Source organism: Lepus europaeus, chromosome 21, assembly GCF_033115175.1.
Source record: "Lepus europaeus isolate LE1 chromosome 21, mLepTim1.pri, whole genome shotgun sequence".
Classification (NCBI taxonomy): Eukaryota; Metazoa; Chordata; class Mammalia; order Lagomorpha; family Leporidae; genus Lepus; species Lepus europaeus.
Window position 1 is genome coordinate 1,676,627 of NC_084847.1, and position 24,867 is coordinate 1,701,493.

General features: G+C 65.8%; 3 protein-coding genes across 5 annotated transcripts in view; 2 read left to right on the plus strand and 1 right to left on the minus strand.

Moving 5' to 3' along the window:
- The window catches only part of RNPS1 (RNA binding protein with serine rich domain 1), a 426,882-nt gene that overhangs the window by 153,805 nt on the left and 248,210 nt on the right, over positions 1–24,867 (minus strand). The gene's annotated exons all lie outside the window — the stretch shown is intronic.
- Positions 99–19,635, plus strand: CCNF (cyclin F). Its single transcript, XM_062179585.1, has 17 exons — positions 99–162; positions 1,363–1,517; positions 2,226–2,332; positions 3,237–3,304; positions 4,114–4,307; positions 4,745–4,798; positions 5,298–5,402; positions 5,645–5,722; positions 9,911–10,062; positions 11,378–11,542; positions 13,015–13,138; positions 13,381–13,561; positions 13,759–13,846; positions 15,518–15,617; positions 15,943–16,070; positions 17,051–17,220; positions 18,061–19,635. The coding sequence occupies exons 1-17, from the start codon at positions 147–149 to the stop codon at positions 18,522–18,524; spliced, it is 2,349 nt and encodes a 782-aa protein (XP_062035569.1). The 5' UTR covers positions 99–146; the 3' UTR covers positions 18,525–19,635.
- Positions 20,286–24,254, plus strand: TEDC2 (tubulin epsilon and delta complex 2). Of its 3 annotated transcripts, XM_062179588.1 has the most exons (11): positions 20,286–20,326; positions 20,404–20,502; positions 20,699–20,769; positions 20,871–21,252; positions 21,638–21,691; positions 22,141–22,234; positions 22,310–22,421; positions 22,509–22,610; positions 22,926–23,045; positions 23,517–23,704; positions 23,911–24,254. In XM_062179588.1, exons 1-11 carry the CDS (start codon positions 20,301–20,303, stop codon positions 24,055–24,057), a joined length of 1,395 nt encoding a protein of 464 aa, XP_062035572.1. In that variant the 5' UTR covers positions 20,286–20,300; the 3' UTR covers positions 24,058–24,254. The 3 variants fall into 3 exon arrangements, with proteins under 3 accessions (XP_062035572.1, XP_062035570.1, XP_062035571.1); XM_062179586.1 differs by having other exon boundaries at positions 22,141–22,421; XM_062179587.1 differs by lacking the exon at positions 21,638–21,691 and having other exon boundaries at positions 22,141–22,421.

Genomic DNA, 24,867 nt, shown 5'->3' on the forward strand with positions numbered 1-24,867 from the left:
GCGCGACCAATGGGAGCGCCGGGCGCGTTTGAAAACGAGGGCGGGCGGTGCGGCGCCATCTGCGCCTGCGCGGGGCGGCCGGCGCGCTGGAGCCGAGCGCGGGCGCTCGCGGGCGGGCTCGGGGTAACCGCGGCACGAGCAGGGCGATGGGGAGCGGCGGCGGTGAGTGCGGGGCGGCCTCGAACCCCTTCTACCTGGGATGAGGAGGGGGGCGTCACAGGCGCTCCCAGCCTCCAGCTCGCCCGCCACCGGGACGCGCGGTTTAAATGCCCGCGGTGCGCCCGCGCCCTGGCCGGCGGCTGCGACCCCTGCCCTGAGCCCCGGGAGCGCCGGTGCCGACGATCCGTGTCGCCGGTGCGGGGGCTGCGCGTGGCTGCCGTTGGAGGCGGGGGCGCGCGTGGTCGCACGCAGCGGCGCGGGCTGCCCGGGGAGCTCGCGCCTTGGCCGCGCACCTGGCGCTGCGCACCTGGCGGCTCTCGCTCGGCTGCGCCGGGCCCGCGCCGCGGAAGAGCGTCCTCGCCGGACGTGAGCTGCGATCCCGGTGACCCGGGAGCGTCGCCGAGTGTCAGTCCTAAGACAAGTGAACGAGGGAGCGTTCTGAGCGGTGGAGTCCGGGCGGTCCCTGGGAGTTAGTCCGCCGGGGCGCGCCTGGCGCCACCGCTGGCGGGGAGACCCTGCGCCGGAGGGCTGGGGGTGGACAGGGAGCCGTGTGGAAGGGACCAGGATGGGCAGGACAACGCGGGTTCGCAGGAGAGGCAGGGTCTTGAGGTTCGTGCGGACCCTCGCGATTTCCTACTCTGCTCGGAGTGAGGAGGGGGCTGCGGGGCGGAGGCTGGGCCGACCGGCCGTGGGGAGACCGCTCACCTGCCCAGGTGGCAGCCCCGCCGGCCCGTGGTGGCTGCGTGGGCGTGGGTCGGGTTTTGTGTGGGATCCTTGTGGCCCTGAGCTGTCATTTACGGGGTGGGGGGGCAGACAGCGCTGGCCTCTTCGGAGCCGGCTTGACGTGTCCTGGCCTGGCCTCCTGGCTCTGCCTCTGTGAGGGGCCGCCCTCCTCGGAAACCCGGCTGTGGAAGCCGGACGATCCGTGTTATGTCTGCCCGGTAGCCCAGTGTGCGAAGAGAGGCACTAGGGTGAAAATCGCCCTGGGCCCCCGCTGCCTTCGCCGCTTCCCGGTGGTCCCGTGGGCCCGGATCGAAGGTTTCCCAGCGCCTGCCGCTCCTCCGATACGGGTCGGACGTCTGGCGGAATGAGGGGGTCGGCGGTGGCTGGCATCCTGCGCGCTAGACAGGAGTTAGTGCGGCCGTGGGGCGGGGCGGGGCGGACGCACTGCTCCCTCGCCGAGCCCTGTGGTCCTCCCTGCAGTGGTCCACTGTCGCTGTGCCAAGTGCTTCTGCCACCCCACCAAGCGCAGAGTGCGGAGGCGGCCCCGGAGCCTCTCCATCCTGAGCCTGCCCGAAGACGTGCTCTTCCACATCCTGAAATGGCTTTCCGTGGGGGACATCCTGGCCGTCCGAGCCGTAAGTCCCCCGGCACCCCGGAATCGGGGTCAGCGTTTCGTTTTAATTTAAGAAAGCGCCCATCCTCTGGTTTACTTCCCAAATGCCCGCAGTGGCCTGAACTGGGCCAGGCTGCAGCCAGGAGCCAAGTCCTCAGCCCTGGCTTCCCTGTGCGTGGCAAGAACCAAATCCCTGGAACCATCGCCCGTGTGCGCTGGCGGGAAGCTGCGGTCAGGAGCTAGCACTGACCCAGACGCTCCAGTGTGGGTGTCCACGTTTTAATCCCTGGGTTTATTTTATTTATTTGAAAGGCAGAGTTACAGAGAGAGGGAGATCTTCCATCTGCTGGTTCACTCCCCAGTGGCCGCAATGGCCAAGGCTAGGCCAGACCAAAGCCAGGAGCTTCTTCCCGGTCTCCCACATGGATGCAGGGGCTCCAAGGACTTGGGCCGTCCTCCACTGCTTTCCCAGGCCGTTAGCAGGGAGCTGGATGGGAAGTGGAGCAGCCGGCATTTGAACAGGTGCCTGTATGGGGTGCCGGCTGCAGGGGGCGCCTGCTCCCGCTGTCCCACGCTGGGGCCCAGGCCTCATGTTCTTAAATGTCAGGACGACACTTTGCTGCCAAGGGAGGACCATGGAAACCAGACGCCCTCAGTAGATGGGTGCCCCCGGGAGGCGGGCTTTCTGGCTGTCCCTCAGGCGTCCGCCCTTTGCTCCTGTGTTCTGCAGGTGCACTCCCACCTGAGGGACCTGGTGGACAACCACGCCAGTGTGTGGGCGTGTGCCAGCTTCCAGGAGCTGTGGCCTTCCCCTAAGAACCTGCGACTCTTTGAAAGGTATCCCCTGAGAACGGCTCCCTGTCCTGCCCCAGCCCCGCTCTATTCCAGGATCTGACGTCCTGCTGCCGTTTCCCCTCCCCTTACCTTGCGGGGTGACCGAAAGCTGTAGACGGCCCCCGTCAGGCCCTTGTCCCGGGCCCCGCCTGCTGCGCTCCCTGAGCGTCCTCCGAGGCCGTTGACTCACTCCCACGTGACAACACAAGTCGTCTGTGTGTCGAGATGTTTAGGTCTTTTCCTAAAGTCAGAGCCATGTGATTCTGTCTTGATGGGTTTTACTCACTGCTGATTCTGCCCGCACACCATCCCCTCGCCAGTGTCCGCACCGGGCCCAATGTCCACCTGGGCTCCCGTCAACCAAGTATCAGCACCCAGCCCACTGTCCTCACGGGCTGGGGCTGCCCCGGAGCTCCCAAGTGTCAGCACCCGGCCTGCTGTCCGCCTGGGCCAGGGGCCACCCTGGGGCTCCCATCAACCAAGTATCAGCACCCAGCCCACTGTCCACATGGGCTTCTGTCAACCAAGTGTCTGCACCGGGCCCACTATGCACCTGGCCAGGGGCCGCCCTGGAGCTGCCTTGTTGTGACGGACTAGGGGACCACAGCTGGGCGGTGTCCTGACTCGGTTGCTGTGCACCCCGGAGTTCGTCCCCCGGCTGCGCAGCACCCCTGTCTGACTGCAGGGCACTCCCCCTGCCCCGGGGGCACTCGCGGCCCCTCTCCTCAGTCATCCCCGAAGCCCAGGCCGCCTCCCAGTCAGCTCTGTGTCCGGATTTGCCGTCCTAGACGTCTCCGTACATGTGGCCCTGTGCTCTCCACGTCCATCTGCCGTGGGCTGCCACGGGGCTGTTGTGGAGGGGACGGCAGGCCTTGCTACAGCTGGATGCCGTGTGTTCCCGTTGCAGGGCTGCTGACAAGGGCAACTTCGAGGCCGCCGTGAAGCTGGGCATCGCCTACCTCTACAACGAAGGCTGTAAGTGCCGCCCGGCGCCGCCGCGTGGGGTGCGTGTGAGGGACGCGCCCGGCTGAGCCGCGTCCCTGCTGCGGCCGGGGTGTCCCTCGCTCTCCTCTCGGGAGCCTGTGCCCAGGGCCACCTGCTGTCATGTTGGTGAGTGGCCCGGGCACACCCTGCCCAGGCTCCCTGCCCTCTGGCTGCCGACTCCAAGGTGCCTCTCCTCGGCCGTCTGCTCTGTGCTCTGGTACAGAGGCGTCCGTGGCACCCAGGTGCCTGCGGCTGAAGTGGGAAGCCAGTCGAGGCCGGCCTCTGCCTGGACTCCTTCACCCCCGAGGCCGGGCGCGCCCCTCTCGGGCCCTGTGCAGCCTTCTCTTGACCAGTCCCTGCCCACCCAGGAAGCGAGCCCAGGACTGTCCTGCTGTCCTGCTGCTTCTGAGAGTTCTGGGGTCTCGCTGAGGGTCCCTGCAGCAGGCGGGCCGGGCGCGGCCCCGCCCGTCGCCCCACTCCCCAGCAGCAGCGGCCCCCACACCTTGCGGGGTGCAGGCCAGTGGTCTTCAGCAGAAGTGCACAGCCACTGCCACTGTCCCAGCCCCTGGGTCCTCCCTGGGCAGACCCTGGAAGGTGGGCTTGCCACCTGCAGGGGGCGCTTTTCCCTGATCTTCAGAATTGAGGCTTCCGGACCCCTGAGGGAGCAGGGGAGGAGAAGGGGGCGGCGTGGAGGTTCCTCGGCCCTCGTCCCTGCCACGTGGGCCCTCTGCACTGTGGTGGCTCCGGAGGACTTTGCGCGCCCTGTCCCCGGAGACATGGCCGGGGTGTTCTGTCCGCAGTGTCCGTGTCCGATGAGGCCCGCGCGGAAGTGAACGGCCTGAAGGCCTCGCACTTCTTCAGCCTTGCCGAGCGCCTGAACGTGGGCGCCGCTCCCTTCATCTGGCTCTTCATCCGCCCGCCATGGTCCGTGTCTGGCAGCTGCTGCAAGGCCGTGGTTCACGAAAGCCTCAGGGCGGAGTGCCAGCTGCAGAGGGTAAGTGCGGGCAGCCTGGGACCCGCGGGCCACGGGAAGCCGGAGCCTAAGGCGGAGGGTGGTGGGACGTGGGGGCTGTCAGCTGTGCTGGCCCAGTGCCAGGTGGGGGGCGTGGGGTATGGTCCGCACAGGCCTCTGTCCTCCTCCTTCGGAAGAATAGTGTAAGTTGTGTTTATGTGCGAGAGGTCCTACTCGTGTGTGCACTCTACACACACGCACAACCGCTGGGGCTGGTCCAGGCCGAAGCCCAGAGCCAGGAGCTCCGCCCGGGTCTCCCACCTGGGTGTCGGGCCCTTACCGTTGCCTCCCGGGGTGTGAGTGTTAGCAGGAAGCTGCAATGAGACCCAGAGCCAAGACTTGAACCCAGGCCCTCCTGTGAGGGACATAGGCAGCGTGGCTGCTGGGCGCAGCACCCACCCCGTCTCTTCTCTTTGAAGACTCACAGGGCGTCCATCCTGCACTGCGTGGGGAGAGTGCTGAGTCTGTTCGAGGTGAGTGGAGGTGGCCGCTGCACCGGCCTTTGCCTCGTCTCACGCGTCCGTGGCCGGCAGAACAAGAGGGCACCCAGGCCCGAGGTCGACACAGAAGCCCAGTCCACCCAGGAGACCCACGGAGCTGGGCAGCAGTGGGGGAGGGGCGTGGCCGAATGGCCGTGGAGGAGCTGAGCCCCCCGTGCTGCTGTCGTCTGGTGGCCTCCGGGGGACCCATGCTCGGCTTCCTCTGGGATCCGTGAGCCCCTGCAGCTTAGGGAAGATGGTGGCCGCCGGGCAGAGCCAGGAGCTGGAGCAGCCAGGGGCCTGGGCTCCACCCTCTGGGCGGTGTGGCACAGTTCCTTTGGCAGCAGGCAGGGGCGGGTCTTGGGGTGGCCCGGGACCTCAGTGCGCTTCCCTTGGCTGTGGGGTCTGTTTTCTGGGTGAGGCGGCGGTGGGTGGGACTGCAGCGCGGCACAGCGCAGTGCGGGGCTGAGAATCCACCGCTCGGCTGTTCCAGGACGACGAGAAGCAGCAGCAGGCCCGCGCCCTCTTTGAGGAGTCGGCTCTCCAGGGCTGCCTGGCCAGCTCGTACCTCCTCTGGGAAAGCGACCGGAGAGCAGACGTGAGTGGCCGGGTCCGTGGGGAGGAGTCGTGGCGGCCAGGGGCACGGCCTCGGCCCTGCCCTTGGGCTAGGCCACCACTCCTGGCCTCTAGGGCAGCTACTCCGCAGCCACAGGTGCCACCGTCCCGGAGGCCAGCGCGGTGGCGAGCCGTCTGGGTGCTGGGGACGTGGCAGCGCCCCAAGAGTGGGTTCTGGGTTGCTCCTAGGACAGTGCGTCACGGTCCCGTGACTTCTGTTGACAGATGTCTGACCCTGGCCGGAGCCTCCACAGCTTTCGGAAACTCCGGGACTATGCCGCCAAAGGCTGCTGGGAAGCACAGGTGAGGCCGACGCCATCTGCAGCCCGGGGCAGGAGACGCCGAGGGCTGGCACCCCTGTCCGCCAGGCTCTAAGCCCGCAGTGTCTTCCTTCTCTCTGGGCCACACCCGCTCACTGCCCACAGCCGGCCTGGTAGTGGGCAGCGCAGGGTCCTGTTCCCGCTGTGTCGTGCTCACCACGTCACCCAGCCTCAAGACCAGGAAACCAGGGTTTGTGGCAGTGTTCGCCCGCCCCCGCCCCTACAGCCATGAAGCAGTCACAGTTCAGGGCGAACCACAGAGCACATTCTTGCCGCCCACCCTGCAAACGCTGGGGAAGGGAGGCGGAAGCCGCAGGTGGGTGGACAAGCCCCAGCGCGGCTCGGTGTTGGCTGTCCTGTTCCAGAGGTCGGCAGCACGGGGACCACCGCAGCTGCTTCCGGAGCTCCGGCCCGAGCTGAAAGACCCTGAGACGTTCAGAGGCCCCGGGGGGCTCTCCAGAAGGAGCAACACAGCTGCTCCGTGTGTGGAGCCGCTCTGCCTTCTGCCGTCCAGAGTGTGCCTTTAACCGAGGTCCCCTGGACTTAGCACGTTGGGAAGTTACCCTTGATGTCTACAGCTCTGTGTGTTTCCGAGTAGAGAGCTAGTCAACCCTGAAAATAGAGTTTTTATTTAATTTCCAGAGGCAGAGAGAGAGCTCTCATTCATCTGCTCACCGTCCAGAGGTCCACAGTGGCCCGGAATGAAGCCAGGCCCTGGGACCTAGGAGCTCAGCCCGGTCTCTGTGTGGGTGGCGGGGCCCCAGTTCCTCGAGCCATCGCCACCACCTCCCCGGGTCTGTGTTAGCAGGAAGCTGGAGTTGGACTTGGGAGAAGGGATGCAGGCACCTTAATTTTTTTTTAAGATTTATTTATTTATTTGAAAGTCAGAGTTACACAGAGAGAGGAGAGGCAGAGAGAGAGAGAGAGGTCTTCCATCTGCTGGTTCACCTTGCAAATGGTCGCAATGGCCGGAGCTGTGCCGATCTGAAGCCAGGAGCCAGGAACTTCCTCCAGGTCTCCCACGCGGATGCAGGGGCCCAAGGACTTGGGCCATCTTCTCCTGCTTTCCCAGGCCACAGCAGGGAGCTGGATCAGAAGTGGAGCAGCCGGGACTTGAACCGGCGCCCATTTGGGATGCCGGCACCACAGGTGGCAGCTTTACCTGCTACACCACAGCGCCGGCCCCGGGGTGCAGGCATCTTAGCCCTAGGCTAAATGCTGCCCCTGTAGAAACTGGTTCTTTTCCTTGTTTTTGTCGTATTTATTTGAAAGGCAGAGACACAGAGCTCTCCCATCTGCTGGGCCACTCCCCAGACTCCTGCCCCAGCCGGGGTTGGGCCAGGCTGAAGCCAGGGGCCGGACCTCAGCCTGTCTCCATGTGGACGCCAGGCGCCCCACTGCCTGCTGCCTCCTGCAGTGTCTGGCAGAGCGGAGACAGACCCTGACTCTGGCAGAGAATGCAGGTGCCAAGCAAGTGCCTGCCTCCTGTGAACTGCTTGCTTGTTTGAAGGCAGAGAAACAAGGCTCCATCCCGATCGCCTGCCCAAGTCCCCACAGCTGCCAGGGCCGGGCCAGGTCGAGGCCTGAGCCTGAGCCCACTCCAGGTCTCCGTGTGGGTGGCAGGGGCCCACCCCGCCGTCTCCCGGGGTTCAAAAGCAGAAGGGCGGAACCCAGTGGAGACGAGATCCAAACGCAGGCACCCGGAGATGGGCTGTGTGCATCCCCAGAGGCGTAACCACCTCCCCGCCGTGTGTACTTCTGATGATAGTTTCTGCTGGCAGAGATGTAGGCTAAATGCCCCGTCAGTGGACGTGAGAGCTGGCACCAGCCTCCGAGAGAGCACGTGGCACACGTGGCAGGAGCCCGCCACAGCCGCTGTGTGGACGCGCGTGTGAGGAGCGAGGCTCAGTTCCTAAAAGGCTGCACAGGGAAGCTCAAGACGCTGAACGAAGAGCAGCTGGGGGACGCTGATGGGCTGTTTAAGAGATGTCAGCTATTTGGAAGCAGACCGACAGTCGTGTCTGTTGCTCCACTCCCCAAATGCCTGCAGTAGTGAGACTGGGCCAGATTGGAGCCAGGACCCAAGAACCCCACCGGGTTTCCCACGTGGGGGCCATCAGGCACGGCCCCCCAGATGCATACGCAGGAAGCTGGCTTGAAAGTGCAGCGTGAGGGGGCGCTGGGTGGCAGTGAAGCTGCTTCCTGCATCGCTGGCGTCTCCTCCGAGCCAGGGTTCGAGGCCCAGCTCCCTGCGGGTGGTCCTGGAAGGGCAGTGGGAAGTGACCTGAGTGCTTAGGGCCCTGCACCCACCCGGGAGACCCAAGTGCAGCTCCAAGCTCCTGGCTTTGGCCTGTGTGGCCATTTGGACGGTTTACCAGCAGTGGAAGCTCTGTAAGTGCCTTTAAATTAATCAACCTTAAAGAAAAAAAAGTGCAGAGTAGCCAGGACCTGAAGCAGGCACTCCGATAGGCGGTGTGGGTGTCCCAGGCTGTGCCACACACGCTTGGCGGCGTAGGAAGCGGGCATTTTTGTGAGGTGGACGGAGGTGCCCGTGTGCTTGTCACACAGCTGACGAGTGAGCAGCCCGGGAGGAAGCAGCGCTGCCCGCGGCATCCTGGGAGCTGGCCCCAGGACCCACCCTCCAATGCGGACATGCGGGGTGCTTGAGTGCCTCGTGGGTGACAGTGGCTGTCTGCATGTCCTCTGTACCCGGCCTCATCTCCAGGGTACTCAGGACCGCATGCGATGCAAATGGCCGCGCCGTGTTCTCAGGGAGTAAAGACAGGAAGGGGCATTGGTAGGCATCCAGTGCGGACACGGGTGTTTTCCGGAACGTTTTCGTCCAGGAGGTGGTGGGAGTGCCGACGGATCCCGGGCCTCACCGCCACGTGGTGGAGGAGACCGAGGGACCACGAGGTAGCCCCTGGCACCATTTGCCTGTGGTCCCACAGAGGCCCGGGTTTCTTTCTTTTTTTTTTTTTTTGGCGGGGGGGTGGGGAGGCTTCCTCGTGCCAGCGCCGGCAGTGCACCCAGGCCTGCTCATCCGTGCACCACTCAGCACTTGGAGCTGCGGGTGCTGCCTCTGCACCTGGAGCAGGCGCCATGGCAGCACTCACAGGGCAAGGCCTGGGGGCTCTCAGAAGATGCACGGGGGTAGGGCCTTTCCTGTGTCCCATCTGGGCTAACCCCTGGGCGGGCTGGCCCTTACCACTGCTGACCCTGGCGTTTCCTGCAAGGGTCTTCACACATATGGCACTATTCCTTAGCCTGGCCCCACCTCTTCCTTTTGTTCAAATGTTTGTTTATTTTCTTTTTCTTTTTTTTTTTAAGGCATTTATTTATTTATTTATTTATTTATTTTTGATATGCAGAGTGGACAGTGAGAGAGAGACAGAGAGAAAGGTCTTCCTTTTGCCGTTGGTTCACCCTCCAATGGCCGCCGCGGCCGGCGCACCACGCTGATCCAAAGGCAGGAGCCAGGTGCTTATCCTGGTCTCCCATGGGGTGCAGGGCCCAAGCACTTGGGCCATCCTCCACTGCACTCCCTGGCCACAGCAGAGAGCTGGCCTGGAAGAGGGGCAACCGGGACAGAATCCGGTGCCCAAGAGGCCCGGGTTTCAACGCCATCCCCAGTGAGCCCCCATTCAGCTCCTGGCCGCTCTTGGAGTGTGAAACCGTCCCTGGTGGGTTACACAGTGCAGGCGGAAGACTTAAACTGGCTGAGGCCCTGTGCCAGCCAGGGGCAGCCGACACTTCTCTGCTGACCCCAGGCACACGGCCCAGCGGTCGAGACGGGTACGTGCCACGGAGAGCCTGGCTTGGACGCCCTGCTGCGCTCCCAGCCCCAGCCTCCTGCTGACGCAGACCCTGGGAGGCAGTGGTGCTGGCGCCAGGGACAGCTGCTGCTCCCCATGGGGCAGGCCTGGGCCGTTTCCAGCTCTAGTCTGGTCTCTGGGTCTGTGTCTCTGCTTCTTGGATAAATGGCGTTTAAGAGCTGTGTGTGTTACTTAAATCAGAGTAGTAATCGAGGTCTTAGCCACCCTATCTAGAAGGCTGGGAGGTTTGCGTTGAGGTGGACGAGAGCGTGTGCCAGTGTTCCCCTGACAGCCCAGGGCCCATGGGAAACCTCAGGACGGCCACTGCCTCACTCACTGTGTCTCCCCCTCCTCAGCTGGCCTTAGCCAAAGCCTGTGCAAATGGGAACCAGCTGGGGCTGGAAGCCAAGGGGTCCGCGGAGACCGTGTGCCAGCTGTTCCAGGCATCCCAGGCCGTCGGCAAGCAGCAGGTGTTCTCCGTGCAGAGGGGGCTCAACGACACCATGAGGTGAGGCTCTGGGCGGGGGTGCCCGGCCGGCCGCCAGCCCTGCTGCTCGCGTCACACTGAGGTCCTAAGTTTTCTGGAATCTGAGGAAGAAAGTGCCGGACTTGGCTGTCTCCAGTCATCTCTAAGGCACAAACACGTTAAACCGCGGTGAACGTCCTCGGAGAGCCGACCGTGCAGTTCCTGAAGCTGGGACACAGCCTTGCTTGTGGCCCACGGTTAGGGGCGTGGGTGTGTTCTGTGCGGGTCAGTGGCTGCTGGGGCCAGGCTGCACCCAGGGAGCTGTGCCCTCTGGGACGGCCAAGGAGTGTCCTCTGAGGTTGGCAGTAACACGCTTGCACACTGAGCCAGCGTGAACAGGACCTGGTAGAGGGTCAAGTGGACCGTGCAGGCTCGTGAGCTTTGAGATCCACCTGGGTTTGCGGAGGGGAAGCCTGGGTCCAGCCCTGCAGCAGGCGATGGCCAGCACGCATCCTCTGGGCTGGAACCCGCCTCCTCACCCCCGGGCTGCCGTGTCAGCGTCACAGTGTCCTGGTTGTGGGAGTCAGGTCATGCAGCTGCTGAAATCCCTGCTCAGGGGCGCTCCTGGTCTGTTGGCAGTGGTCTCTGGTTTGCCCCTCAGGCCGTGGCCCGGTGCCCGTCCCGGGGGTGCAGAGAGGCCGACTGCTCCACCCTGCAGCGCGCCACCTCGGCCCCCGGCCTACCGTGCCCGGCAGAATCCCTTGGCAGCTGCTGTCTGCTGGCGCAGGCCTCCCTGCTGTAAGAGGCGTCGCCCTCAGAGACGTGTCCGCCGGCTCGGGGTGCACGTGGCATTCTGCCCCCACCCTGGCCGCCTGTGGAGAGGCGCGGGTCTCGGGCCTGGGCTGTCCGTCGGGGGGTGGGGAAGCACAAGAGCCCTCCAGCTCCTTCCTGGCTCTGCTGTTGGGAAACCGCGCAGCAAATGCCCTGGGTGAGAGCCGTCTCACCCGAGTGAGGGGAAGGGGTGGTCGGGGTCTGCCTGACAGCGCTCGCTCCGCCTTTGAGCGGTTTCTCTCTGGTCCTGGGCCTGTGAGCCAGCCCCCACCTGCCCCTACCCGAGTCGGACAGTCCAGTGCTGGGAGAGGCTGGGGGCGGGCTTTTCCCTTTGTGCTAGGATGAGGCCCCAGGCGTTTGCTTCTGTGAGCACCCTCCCCCCGCCTCCCAGGAGCACAGTGGGAGATGCAGGCCGTGTGGGGTGGGGGCCGGCACTCCCACCCGCTTGTCCCCGGAGCCCAGCAGAGCTGCGGTGGGGATGGTTGGAGGGCACTGGTGTAGCGCGGTGCCGGCCCTCTGCCCACAGGTACATTCTGATTGACTGGCTGGTCGAGGTCGCCACCATGAAGGACTTCACGAGCCTGTGCCTGCACCTCACGGTGGAGTGTGTGGACCGGTACCTGCGGAGGCGCGTGGTGCCGCGCTATCGGCTGCAGCTGCTGGGCATCGCTTGCATGGTCATCTGCACGCGGTGAGGATCCCCCGGCCGCAGGGGACCCTGAACCTCCCGTCCTGACAGCGTGAGCCCGAGGGGTGCTGTCCTGCAGGGCGCCTGCCTCCGGGGGCTCAATGGGGTGTGACCGGATCATGCTTCCCCAACCCCCGAGAGCACCCAGCCACCTGCCTATGTTCTCGGAGTCCACACGAAGAACCCGTCTCACGGCGTCGTCAGTGTTGGGGTGCATCCCTCGCACGTGACACTGCTCAAACCTGCCTGCCGTTGAGCCGCCGTCTGCCCGGTGGAGGTGGTGCTGATCGCTGGCTCACAGTGCTTTTTGCCTTTTCTCGCTTTCCTGAGCCGCGTGCCCTGCGTGTCCTCCGTTTCCCTCGGAAGTGCTCTCCAGAGCCCTCGTCCTCATCTGAGGCCTGGTGGGGAGGAATGGCTCTGGTGGCGGAGACGTGTTTGTTGCACAGTAACCCAGACGCAGAGGGTCCTGGCTAGACTCACGGGGTTGGGGTTTCCGTTTCATGAGGTCATGGCTTGTGGTCTGGCCCTGTCCTACCGCAGGTGCCCCCGCCGTCCCTGTGACACCTACAGGTGTCTCCTTTGCTTCACCCCTAAGCTGGGTCACGTGGGAAGTGTAGCCTTGCAGCAGCTCAAAGCAGCGTCACATCCGGTGGGGGAGGACGCGGGTTCCGGGTCAGTGAGCAGATCTCCCGCATGGCCCAGAGCACTCCCCGGTGAGCTGGACCCAGCCGTGGGTGTTCGACCACCTGCAGCTGGACAGGTGCAGCCTCCACAGTCCTGTGTCTGATGGCCCAAGACCACGTGACCAGGCCATCGGCCGACTCCCAGTGAGAAACTAACTGCTTAGAAATGTCTTTAGGGCCGGGATGCCCCGCCTTCCCTCTCCGAGCCTCTGCCTCTGCCCGGGTGTAGCCCCTCCCTACACACCAGCCCCTTCCCTGCTCTGCCAACCGATGACGAACGTGCAGACTGCAGAGTCTGGGACCCGGCCTGCCCTGGCTGGGGAAGGAGTCCTCCGGGCCCCGGGGCAGCGTGTTCCCTGATGGCCAATGCGGGAGCTGGTAGAGAACAGGGTGTCCGCTGCCTCGGGCACAGGGCCGGGCACTCCTTCAGCCCTTTGCTTCCAAGTCCTGGTCCCAAGAGTGCTCCACCTCCAGGGCTTAAATCGCTTGTGCCCATTTGATAGCCGCGTCACACGGCGGGGCCAGCCCTTGTCCTCAGGGTTGGTGGGGGGCAGAGGGCCCAATGGCCGCACCGACCACCTGTCTGTGCCTGGTGGCTCTAATGCTCTTTCCAGCAGCATCTCCCTTTAGATTCCCCCCCCACCCCCCCACTGGCCACAGGCAACAAGTCTGGTGTAACCTCCTGCCGCTAAAGCCACCCCTCCCCACTGACTGGAGGCGTCCAAAGGCCCCAGGCCTCGCCCCTGCCCCCAAAAGTAGGCTGAGGGCTGAGACCCCACCTGTGCACTGCAGGTTCGTCAGCAAGGAGATCCTGACGATCCGGGAGGCCGTGTGGCTCACGGACAACACCTACAAGTACGAGGACCTGGTGCGGATGATGGGGGAGATCGTCTCCACCCTGGAGGGGAAGATTCGAGTGAGTGCCGGCGCTGGGTCCTTTGAAATCCAAGTTACTGGGCCTGAGGCTGCGGGAGGGGCGGGAGGGGCTGGGGACCCAGCATCCCTTGCTCCACAAGTCCTCGGGGACCCGGAAGTAGCAGCTGCTCTGCCACACCTGGAGCGGTGTGAAGTCGTCGGGCCAACCCCAGACCCCCCCATAGTGTGAGAGGGAGGGACCCTCCAATATGGAGCCTTCATGCCCACTGCCCACCTCTGCAGATCCCCACGGTGGTCGACTACAAAGAGGTCCTACTGACGCTGGTGCCCGTGGCGCCCAGGACCCAGCACCTGTGCAGCTTCCTGTGCGAGCTGTCGCTGCTGCACACCAGCCTGTCCGCCTACGCCCCGGCCCACCTGGCCGCCGCGGCCCTGCTCCTGGCCAGACTGGTGCATGGGCAGGGTAAGTGCTGTGGAGGGAGAGGAAACACCAGAGCGGACCGCAGGCGTTGCTCGGGGGTAGCAGAGGCCCCAGAGCCGCTTTAAGGGACTGCAACTTTCTAGGAGTCTGGGACGGAGCTGTCAGAGCTGTGGGGTGGCAGTGGTCAGGCGGCCGTCATGCCGGCCCCTCGTTTCCAACCTGCTCCCCTCCCTCCCCAGCACAGCCTTGGCCCACTCGGCTGTGGGACTTCACTGGATTCTCCTACGAAGACCTCATGCCCTGCGTCCTGAGCCTTCATAAGAAGTGGTGAGTCTAACACGAACCCTCCTGCCAGACGCCGGAGCAGGGGGAGCTTTGGATGCCACGGCGGGCGCCAGCCTCCCCGGCCCACAACAGCTGGGGCAGGGTGCGAGAGCATCGGGCCACAGGCGGAGGGCACAGCTGTTCCTAGCCTGAGTGTGGACCGGCCGGGGCCGCGGCTGGGGCTGTGAGCTGGGAACAGAAGGGGCCGGGGCCGGGACTGCCCGGTGCTGAGTTGGTTCTGGCTGCGGCCATTTCCCTCCCCTTCCTCTCGGCCTCTGCTCCTCCTGCTGTTTAGTGCCCCTCCCTCTGGGGTCCCCCTCACCACCCTGGGGTCCGTGGCCTGGTGCTGCCTCTGCCCTGCTGCCCCCAGACTGTCCCACTGAGGAGCTCAGTACACGTCTGAGCCTCGGCTCTGGCCCGTCCCGGAGTGCCTCCCCGTGTCTAAGCGGACGCCCGCTCGCTCACTGGCTCCGCCTGTGGGCTGTATTGGTGATTGCAGAATGTCTCTGCCTCTGTCACCCCTGGAGCCAGGCAGCTCTTGGTTCTGGTGAACTTCCTGACACACAGAAGTTCACACACATGTTCACACTCACACACACACACGCACGCTCACACACCCACACCCACAGAGGGATCAGGGCCTCGGGCATGGCCGCCTGAGCTGTTCAAACACTGCAGTGGCCACCTGTGGGCACCTCCCTTGCCCTGGTGCTGACCGGAGCCTTGTCTCCGGCTTCCAGGATGAGCGCCCCCTCTCCAGCCGGCCCCCTCTTTGGTCCATCTGGTCGGGGGACCCACTGCCTTGGGCTTTTCCCACTCTTTTCTCCTGGACTGCCAGGCTCCTCTGTAGTGGGTAGACGAGGAAGAGGGTGAGGATCAAGGGGCAGCGTGTCTGTCCCCCCCTCTGCTCACCCCCGGAACAAATGGATGCCAAGAGTGTAGCAGGGCAGTGTTCAAAGAGATTGGAAGGTTTTATTCGGGAACTGTACTTTTTAAAAAAAGTGTCTAATAAGCTTTTAAGATACAGAGTCCTGTAACCACCACCAGTGAATTTTAGTACATTTTCTCACACACACACACACACACGGAAAGAAACCCCAGCCCTTGGTTCACTCCGGCTTCCTTGGCCCTTGGTAATCAGTCTCCCTGCCGCTGGAGCTGCCTGTGCCGGCGTTCCATACCAAGGAGTCCTCGTCCCTGGCCTGTGTCTGGCTGCTTTCTCTTGCCATCATGCGTTGCTTCATCCGTGTTGTGGCGTGTGACTGGATAACATCCCGGTGTGTGGCTGCATTGCCTTCGGTGACCCACCCATCCATCCACTGCACTCGAGAGTGGGAGAGACCACTGGGCATGTGGAGGCCGTCTGCCCGTTGTTGGGGGGACGCTGGGCACGTGGGAGCTGTCTGCCCAGTGTTGGGGGGGCGCTGGGCACGTGGGAGCTGTCTGCCCGTTGTGGGGGGGCGCTGGGCACATGGGAGCTGTCTGCCCGTTGTTGGGGGGGACGCTGGGCACGTGGGAGCTGTCTGCCCGCTGTTGGGGGGACCGCCAGACTGTTCCCCAGCATCTTGTGTTATGGCTGGGATGGCTCTGAAAGTGTTGTCCCCTCCATGTCAGTGAGTTGAGGCTAAAGACAGGGTGGGGAGCTCACATGTCTGCCTCCGTGCCTGTTTCCAGCTTCCACGACGACGCCCCCAAGGACTACCGGCAAGTCTCCCTGACGGCGGTGAGGCAGCGATTTGAAGACAAGCGCTACGAGGAGATCAGCCAGGAAGAGGTGCCTCCCCCGCTCACCTGGGCGTCTGGGGACCAGGGGGCCGGGGGAGGGGAAGAGGTGCCTCCTCCCACTCACCTGGGCGTCTGGGGGCCGGGGGGAGGGGAGAAGTGTCTCCTCCCCCTTACTGGGGGGCCAGGGTGGGGGTAGAAGTGCCTCCTCCCAGTCACCTGGGCATCTCGGGGGCCGGGGGAGGGGAAGAGGTGCCTCCTCCCACTCACCTGGGAGTCTGGGGGCCGGTGGGGGGAGGTGCCTCCTCCGGCTCACCTGGGTGTGGGGGCCTCATCGGCCTGTGGGCTCCTCTCCACTCCCTGCCTCGGCCCCTCAGGTGCTGAGCTACAGCCAGTTGTGTGCAGCCCTGGGAGTGAAGCAGGAGAGCCCGGAGCCCGAGTCCTTGGTCAGCACGGGGGACCTCCACGCCTTCCTCAGCTCTCCGTCTGGGAGGAGAACCAAACGGTGAGTGCTCTGGACCCAGGGCTGTGCCGCAGACTGGCCTGCGCCCCCAGAGAGGCTCCGGGGTTTGTGGGCTGAGCCAGGCAGCCTGGGCCCGACCGTCCTCCTGATGGCCGCCCTCCCCCGGTGGCTCCCTGTTCTCAGTGCTGCCTCTCACTGGCCAGGCAAAGCTGAGCTGACCCTGGCACTGTGCTACCCCCTCCCCTCGCACCACTGCCCAGCGACCCTCAGTCCGGCCTCCGTGTCCCTGCTGTGCCTCCTGGGATAAGCCCCCCATCCTGTCCGCCCTGAAGAACTCCCACTGATCCTGCAAAGCCCATGTGAGCAGGGCCTCTGTGACTCCACGCATGGACCTGTGAGCTGCTGTGGGCAGGCACTGGGTGGTTTGTCACCCTTGTCACAACACAGGGCCATGCAAGGCCACCTCCACAGCTGGTTCCTGGGGCACGGGCCCTGGCAGCAGACACCCGCCGTGCTGCTCCCCCTTCCTCCCTGCACTGGGCCCCCTCCCAAGCTGACTGCACGCAGACTGAGACCCCCGGCACACACGCACACGTGTGCACACACACGCACGTACTCATGCATGCACCCCGGGAGGCGGGGTTCCTAGGCTGCCCATGTGCACCTGTGTCTGCCTGCTCTCCTCCCGTCCGTTCGCAGGGGGACCTGGTGCAGCCTTTGCCAAGCGTGGCCAGCCTGCAGCTCCCTGACAGTGCCATCGTCCTCCCAGCTTCCAGAGGGGCCAAGTGGTTTTGTGGGGCCCTGCAGCACAGTGGGCCAGGTTCACACCCTGCCCCAGGCCTGGTTTTCTCCAAATCGCCCTTCCCCCAGCTGAGCCCCTGCCCTCGAGGCCTTCCACCCATTCTACCCACAAACCTCTCAGGAGCACATGGCCACGAGCCCAGGGTGTGCAGGTGCGGAGGACTGGGTGGGCCCCCCACACTGCCGCCTGTGACCAGGCCTCCTGGGCTGTCCCCCTACAGGAAGCGGGAGAACAGCCTGCAGGAGGACAGGGGCAGCTTTGTCACCACCCCCACTGCAGAGCTGTCCAGCCAGGAGGAGACGCTGCTGGGCAGCTTCCTGGACTGGAGCCTGGACTGCTGTTCTGGCTACGAGGGTGACCAGGAGAGCGAGGGCGAGAAGGAGGGCGATGGTGAGTGTCGGGGGAGGGGGTGTGCAGAGGGCTGGGCCTGGGGCCGGGCTGGGTCCAGACACGGAGGCGTGAGGGCAGAGCCCCTGCACACCACAGTGTGGGGTGGCGGCCCCGTCTCCCCACACTAGGCAGAGGGAGGCCTTAGGGCGGCCGGTGTCCGGCTGCAGGCAGGCGTATCGGTAGACCTCTCTGGGGTGGGGACAGAACTCCCTGCCTGGAGTCATAAGATCCTTTAAATTAAACACACACTTGGAAGTCACAGGGGGTGACAGATATCTTCCATCTGCTCATTCACTCCAAATTCCCGCAAGGGCCAAGCCAAAGCCAGGAGCCTGGAGCTCCATCCAGGTCTCCCCCGTGGGTGCAGGGGCCCAGTCCTGGGCCGTCCTCCGCTGCTTTCCCAGGTGCGTTAGCACTGAGCTGAGTCGGAAGTGGAGCAGCTGGGACACAGACTGGCGCTCCCATGGGATGCCACCTCACAGGCGGCAGCTTAACCTGCTGTACCCAGTAAAATCTTTCTAGAATGTTTCTGAGATGTGCCCTTGTGTACATGAGCCCTGCTGTGCCGTGGGCTCCGTACCTCCCTGCAGGTGAGTTCCTGTGGACTTTCAGTTGTTTTGTGTCCACCAGTGGTTAGGTGAGGTGGCCATTTGTTGTCACCCGCCACTGTCCGGGGTCAGCAGGCAGCTGACATACACAGAGGCGAGCGGTGCAGGGGCTGACAGGGTAGGGCAGCACATTTGGCATGGGGTCCGCCTGCTGGCTGAGAGCCGGGACCTGCCCCCCGCCCCCCGCCCCAGCTGTGGTGTGACCTCTCCTGCACCCTGACATTTCCCACAGTGACGGCTCCCAGCGGCATCCTAGACGTCACCGTGGTCTGCCTGGACCCAGAGCAGCACGGCTGCCAGGCGTCGAGTGATGAGGAGGTCTCTCCAGAGGCCACGGGGCGCCGGGCGCCGGGCACCCTGGCAGCTCCCTCCGCAGGGCCCGAGCCCCATGCCCGCAGCAGGACCGTGCCGGGCAAGGACATCACGACCTCAGGGTACTCCTCCGTCAGCAGCGCGAGCCCCACCAGCTCGGGGGCCGCGCCCCCATCTACCTCAGTGCCGTCCCTGGGCAGCAGCCCGCACACACAGCCTTGCCACCATCAGGCCAGGAAGTCATGTTTACAGTGTCGGCCCCCGAGCCCCCTGGAGGGCAGCGTTCCCCGGCCGCAGGTGAAGCGGAAGAACCTGTCGGCGCACAGTGAGGAGGAGGAGGAGGACGAGGATGAGGACATGAACCTGGGCTTCCTGAGGCTGTGAGCTCGCCAGTGCCTCGCTGGGTGCCTGACTACTGAGGGGGGCTGGCCTGCAGGCCGTGCGCGGGAGCAGAGCCCGTGGCCCACGGGCACGGGGGCCCTTCCTCCAGGAGCCCCGGGCGGAGTGGACAGCCGGGGTCTGCCGCTTTGGAAGGTTCGGCCTCACAGCAGTCACGCACACCATGAGCCTGTCTGTCCAGACCCCCGTGTCCACCGCCTCTCCCAGCCCCTCAGCCCCGTGCCTGGAGCCAACAGCTGCCAGGCTCAGCGGCCGAGAGCCTGGTGCAGCCTGGTCCCTGCCTGCGTGTTTGGCCTCGGGCCGCCTGCCCCCTCCCAGACTGCGCCGCCCCCCAGCCTGGCCCCTCCTGAAGTCTGCCCTCGGAAGGGCTGTCCTCACAGTGGTGGCTGTGGGCACATCTCGCACTGATTTTTGGGCCATTCTTTTTCCATTTTCACGTCTGTACTCCCTTCCTCCTCCAAGAAGAAAAAACCGTGAATGAGAAGGTGTTACAAAAATGAGGACTCGACTGAAAAACCGACTCCAGGCCCTCGCTCTGGACTCAAAGGTTTTAGCCAGAAAAGCATTTTTAAAGGAATTTCTCATTCTGTGAGGGAGCCCAGAGGCAGAGCAGTGGGGCCCTGGGAGCCCTGCCTGGCCGCGGCCGTGGCTCTGCCGTGTTCCCGTGGAATGGAGCTGTCCCCTGCCCTTGGCCACCAGCCGGCAAGAGAGCCCTGGAAGTTGCAGCCGAAAGAGGAGGCCTGGGAACCTGAAAGGCCGGGCTGACCGCTGACCGCGTCCCGCCTGCTGTCAAGATTCTGTCCCCGTGTAGAAGGAGCCACATGGCCAGCAGTGTCCTCTGCGTGCCCTGAGCCAGAAGCCAGGAGTACAGACTGACCGGTGCTTCCCCGTGCCCGCGTGTGTGCCTGTGTCCAGCGGCCGCTGTCTGTCTGGGTGGGGTGGGCTTGGGCAACGGCCGACCTGGCCTAGCAGCTGTGTCCCTGGACGTGTGTGAGCCTGTGTCCCCGTCTGTGAGGGCCAGGGATTCCTACCTCACAGGGGTGCTGTGTGGATTAAACGAGACGACTGTGGCACAGGCTGTGTGTGTCTCACTGCCGTCCTGAGTGGCCGCCCCCCTGCACCTGCGGAAGGAACCAGCCCGGGGTGTTCCTCCTGCCCCTGTCCCCACTACAGACCGCGCGCGCTGGACTCCGCCCCTGGGGGGCCCTCCCTCCCCCCCACCTTCTCCCTTGACCCCGGGAGTCCTCGGCTGCTTAGGGGTTTGAATGAGTTGTCCATGGTCATGTCCGGCACCCCGGGGCCCTGCTGCACCGTCAGCCTTCCAGCAACGCGGGGCAGCTCCTGCGGCTCCGGGGTTCCCGTGACCCCGCTGCGCGCCCCGGCCAGGCCCCGCTCCCCGTGCCGCAGGCGCCTCCTGGCCGGGGTTCCAGGGACCCACCTGGCACCACCCGCCCCCGTGTGCAGGCCGAGCGCGTCCACGCGTGCAGCATCCTTGCTTTCACGCGCCTGGCCCCGTGGAGGGCGGCTTGAGGGCGCGAAGCCGACAAAGGGCCACGGGCGGCCTGCGAGAGGAGCCTGGGCGCGAGGCCGCGGTCACCCGAGTCGCGGCCAGCCCTGGGGGCGGGGGCAGTCCTGGTGGCGGGGCGGGGCGCCGGGGGCAGGGGCGGGCCGTGGGCCGGCCCAGGATTGGCCAGCTGGCCGGAAGGGGCGGGACTTCCCAGGGGCGCCAAATTGCCGAGCGCTGGCGCTGCGGCCGCGGACATGCTGCCCGCCGGCTGCTCCCGCCGGTGAGGCCCACGCGCGGGGGTGGGCGGGCGGGGGCCCGAGGCCGGCCCGGGTGCTGAGCCGTCGGTGTCGCCCCCAGCCTGGTGGCCGAGCTGCAGGGCGCCCTGGACGCTTGCGCAGAGAGACAGAAGCAGCTGGAGCGGAGCCTCGGAGTCTGCCGGCGGCTGCTGCAGGCCTGGTACGCGGGCCCTGGGCCCCCTGGCCGGTTCCCCCTGGACGCTCAGAGTTCCGCACAGAGCACCCCCGCGGCCGGAAGGCCTGGCCCAGCCGCCCGCCTTCGCACCGCGGGTTCCAGTGCGCCTCCCTGCCCCCGGACCTTGCAGGCTCCCAGGCCCTGACTCCTGGTCGTGCTGGGGCTCCCCGCGTCTTTGCAGGGAACCAGCGAGGACCTGGGCTCCAGATCCACCTCCGGGGCCAGAAACTACCGAAGAGGACCCGCCCCCAGGTACGCCTGGCCACACGCGGGCTGCCCCTGGCGGCCGTGCTCAGGGGCCGCTCCTGGGGGCCGGTGGAGAGGGAGCCTCGCATGACTCTTGGCTTTCACAGCGCGCACCCCCAGCCCCCAGGACCTCAAGGAGCTGGAGCTCTTGACGCAGGCGCTGGAGAAGGCTGCACGCGTGCGGAGAAGCGTCTGCAGGGCCGGAGGAAGAGGCGAGGCCGGCGGCCTGACGCCCGGCCCTGCTGCCGCCTCTGCTGGCACCGCGGTGCCAGGGCCCGGCCGAGGTGGCCCAGGGCCCGCCAAGGGCATCCGCCAGGCCAGGACGCCTGCCACGGACCACCCGGAGCTCAGACCTCTGCCAGGCAGGGATAGGGCCGGTGTGGGGACAAGAGCCCGGGCCGCCGAGCCTGGACGCAGCCTCAGAGACCAGCGAGTGGCCCCATCGACGGCCCCTCAGGCCCCGGGAGCCTTCACGCTGAAGGAGCAGGGGTAGGTTTCCCAGCCCCTCGCTGGAGGAGCGGCCACGTTTACCCACTCTGACCTCGGCCAGCCACAGGAGGCTGAGGGTGGGTGACAGGCAGAGCAGCACACTGAGCAGGACGCACCCCGGGGGAGCCCTCGGCAGCGCCCGGTAGAGTGTGGGCTCAGGAGCTGCTGGCTGGAGCGGCGCCAGACTTGACCTGCGGGAGCCTGGCCTCCTCCCCCGCCCCCAGGCCGGCCCAGGGGCTCATGGAGGCCTGTCCCTGTACCCAGGCCATGCTGGGCTGAAGCCCAGTCCAGGGGCCCTGTGGAAGCGCGGGGGTGGGGGGAGGCCTCGTGCTGACGGGACTCTGAGCGGCGAGCAGGGCCACCCCGAACCCCGGCTTCTCTGCAGGAGGCTGCTGCGGCTGCCCGCGGCCCTCAGGAAGGCGGCGTCGCAGAACCAGCGGTGAGACGGTGGGGGCAGAGGGGGGGCCCCGTCTGCTGTGCGGGTCACTGTTCAGAGGGTCACCTTCGGTCCCGCAGGCTCTGAGCGCCCCCCCACACACACACACACACAAGGCTTGAAGAACGTGAGGCCGAGTCGCCGTCCTCCGGAGGCCACCGCGGCAGGACGCCACAGAGGGCTTGCCGGGGTTAAGCCCGATGGCGCCCTCGGGTTGCCCTGTGCCTGGTCTGCAGTACCAGCCTTGTGTCGGGTCCCACAAGTCCTTTGCAGCAGACACAGTTACAGCAGTACGGGGTCTTTTCTCCTTCCGTGAATTCTCAGCACTTCCTCGGGGGGTCAGCTCTGCCCCCCACCCCCACCCCGGCCCTGCCCACCTCCCAAGGCTCAGCTCTGGGGGCTAGAATAACCCGCCCCTGCCCGGTTCCCGGGCACCCGTGTGTGTCCCCCAGCCTGTGGGCCCAGCTCGAGTCTGCACAGACCAGGGACCCCACAGATGCCGCCGCCGCTGCCAGAGCCCGGTTCCTGCAGAAAATGCAGCCGGCCGTATCCTTGCTGGGCTCTCCGGGGTGGGGGGGGGGGGACGCTGGCCGCAGAGGAAGTTCCCTGACCCGCGTGCAGTCCGGCTGGCCCAGCCCCAGGCCCAGTGGCGCCGAGCTGGAGGCGGAGGGCCAGCGCCTGCGGAGGGCCTGCGTGCTGATGAGCCTACACATGCGGGAGGCGCTCTCAGCAGGTCAGTGAGGGCTCTGACGCGATCCGGCCGGGCACAGACGGGGCCAGGCGCGCCCTGGACCCGACCCACCTCCCTGCCCTTGCACAGCTCGCTCTGACTGGACGCAGGAGTACCACTGCCTGCTCACCCTGGAGGGACTGCAGGCCATGGTGGGGCGCTGTCTGCAGGAGCTGCAGGAGCTGCAGGCAGGTGAGGCCCAGACCCGGGTCGGGGCCCTCGGCTTGGCTCTGCCAGGGGCCAGAGGCGGGCAGGCTCTTCCATGCCCCCGGCACGGTGTGCTGGCCTCTCCAGGCTGTGCCCCCCAGCCCCTCGCCATCCGGCAGACGGGGTCTCGTGGCTGGTGTGCTCGTTTGGTCGCTGGCGTCTTAGCAGTTGAGAGCCACGCATGCTGGGAGGGGGTCACTCGTGGGCCGGATAGCGCTGCTCTGTCCTTTGTGGTTCTGAGTGGCTTCAGGGGGCTTGGATTGTTTTCGTTGTTTGTTTATTTATTTATTTATTTGAAAGACAGAGTGACAGAGGATCAGAGACATGTTCCGTTCACTGGTTCACTCTCCAAAAGCCCGCAACACCCAAGACTGGGCCAGGCTGGAGCTGGGAGCCAGGAACTCCAGCCGGGTCTCCCACGTGAGTGGCAGGATCCCGAACACTTGGGTAACGGCTTGAAGTTTTAAGAGTGAAAAGCCAAGTCCCCAGAAGTCCTGTGTAAGCACAGTGGGAAATCCGAGAGGTAAAGGGTGGCCCAGTCTGCCGGGCACACACCTGAACAGCTGTACCTCGTCCTGCGGACAATCAAGGCGGAGGGCTGGGCAGAGAGTGTGTGGGAGCCAGGGGCTGGCTGCCGCCCCACGAGGACACGGCCCCTGGCCTCGGCAGTGGGCAGAGGGTGTGTGGGAGCCAGGGGCTGGCTGCCGCCCCACGAGGACACGACCCCTGGCCTCGGCAGTGGGCAGAGGGTGTGTGGGAGCCAGGGGCTGGCTGCCGCCCCACGAGGACACGGCCCCTGGCCTCGGCAGTAGGCAGAGGGCTGGGGAGAGGGTGTGTGGGAGCCAGGGGCTGGCTGCCGCCCCACGAGGACACGGCCCCTGTCCTCGGCAGTGGCGGAACAGCCTCCAGGGCCGTGTCTCGCGGGATGGCGCCCCCAGCCCTCGTCACCCTGTGGGGGCAGAGCAGGCCCCACCTGGAGCCCCCGGCTGCTTTGCTACTCCAGCACCCAGGAGCTGCAGACCCTGGCCGCCCTCAGGCTGCGGGTGGCCATGCTGCACCAGCAGATCCACTTGCAAAAGGTAGCCCCAGAGCCCAGCCCCCCGGGAAGCAGCAGCCGTGAACTGGGGAGTGCTGCCCGCTCCCGGAGGACCGGGGCTAGCGGGGAGGAGTGAGTCTGTCCTGGGCCTGCCCTGCGCCCTAGGCCACCTGCTGGGAGCCCTGGACTCCTTGCTCAGAACTGGGCTCCCCGAGACCTTGGCCTCATGCTGCCCTCCCCACCCCCCAGGTCCTGATGGCAGAGCTGCTGCCCGTGCTGAGCGCCCAGGAAGCACGCGGGCCGCCCTGCCTGGCTCTGTGCCGCGCGGTGCACAGCCTGCTCTGTGAGGGCGGCGAGCACTTCTTCAGCATCCTACGGGACGACCTGGCTGACTGAGGCCTGCGCCCGGCGCCCAGAGCTGCTGGGAGCCCGGCGGGCGGTGCTCCACGGGTGGGCTAGTGAGCGGGGGCCCTCCTCACAAACCCATGGTCAGGGCTCCTCGCCGGGGCCTTGGGAGCCTTTCCGGGCCACCTGGGTTTGCTCCCACTGGAGACCTGAGAGCTGCCTGTGTGACATTAAAACCACTGCAGAGAGACGAGCGTGTAAATCCCGCGGCGTCCAGGCCTGCCGGCTCTGCTGTTTGGTGTCAAAATGAACATCCCTTGTGTGTGAGGGGAGGGGCCAGGGCACCCCGCAGGGACACTGGCCGCCTTCCCCCAAGTTCCTAGAGCTGTGGGCGCATCAGGGAACCGCTGGCCCTTGCGGACTGGGGCCTGCCACCAGGAAAGCCCCCAGCCCCTGCCCCACAGGACCAGGAGGTGGGAGGTGGTACCAGGTCTCCCCCAGCCGGTGGAGTGCCGCGGCAAAGCACCTTTGGGGTGGCTCCCTGGCCCCGGCAGGAGGTGAAGTCCCAGCAAGCCAGAACTGACCTGTCGTGGAGCCCGGGGTTGGGGCTGCTGGGAACCCAGAGGAGGACACGGAAGACCTCGGGCCTCACTGCACTGGAGGCCCCGCTCCCCGGCCACTGCCCAGGGACCACAGGCCAGCCACTCCCCTGCTGCCGCCAGAGCTTATGTCCAGGTGCTCCCTTCGTGCCCATCCACCCCAGTGTGTCCCACAGCGGGCAGTCTGCCCAGACACCTTGCAACTGGCTCGCTAGCCTTACTCTCCACCACCCCTACCGGAGGCCAGCCCCCAGGCCAGCAG

Bases quoted from the DNA above. Each gene is read 5' to 3' on its own strand.
- CCNF (XM_062179585.1), top strand. The intron at 3,305-4,113 runs GTAAGTGCCGCC...TTCTGTCCGCAG, and splicing joins CTACCTCTACAACGAAGGCT to TGTCCGTGTCCGATGAGGCC. The intron at 4,799-5,297 runs GTGAGTGGAGGT...CGGCTGTTCCAG, and splicing joins GAGTGCTGAGTCTGTTCGAG to GACGACGAGAAGCAGCAGCA.
- TEDC2 (XM_062179586.1), top strand. From the start codon at position 20,301: ATGCTGCCCGCCGGCTGCTCCCGCCG. The intron at 20,770-20,870 runs GTACGCCTGGCC...TGGCTTTCACAG, and splicing joins CGAAGAGGACCCGCCCCCAG to CGCGCACCCCCAGCCCCCAG. The intron at 22,611-22,925 runs GTGAGGCCCAGA...TTTATTTGAAAG, and splicing joins GCTGCAGGAGCTGCAGGCAG to ACAGAGTGACAGAGGATCAG.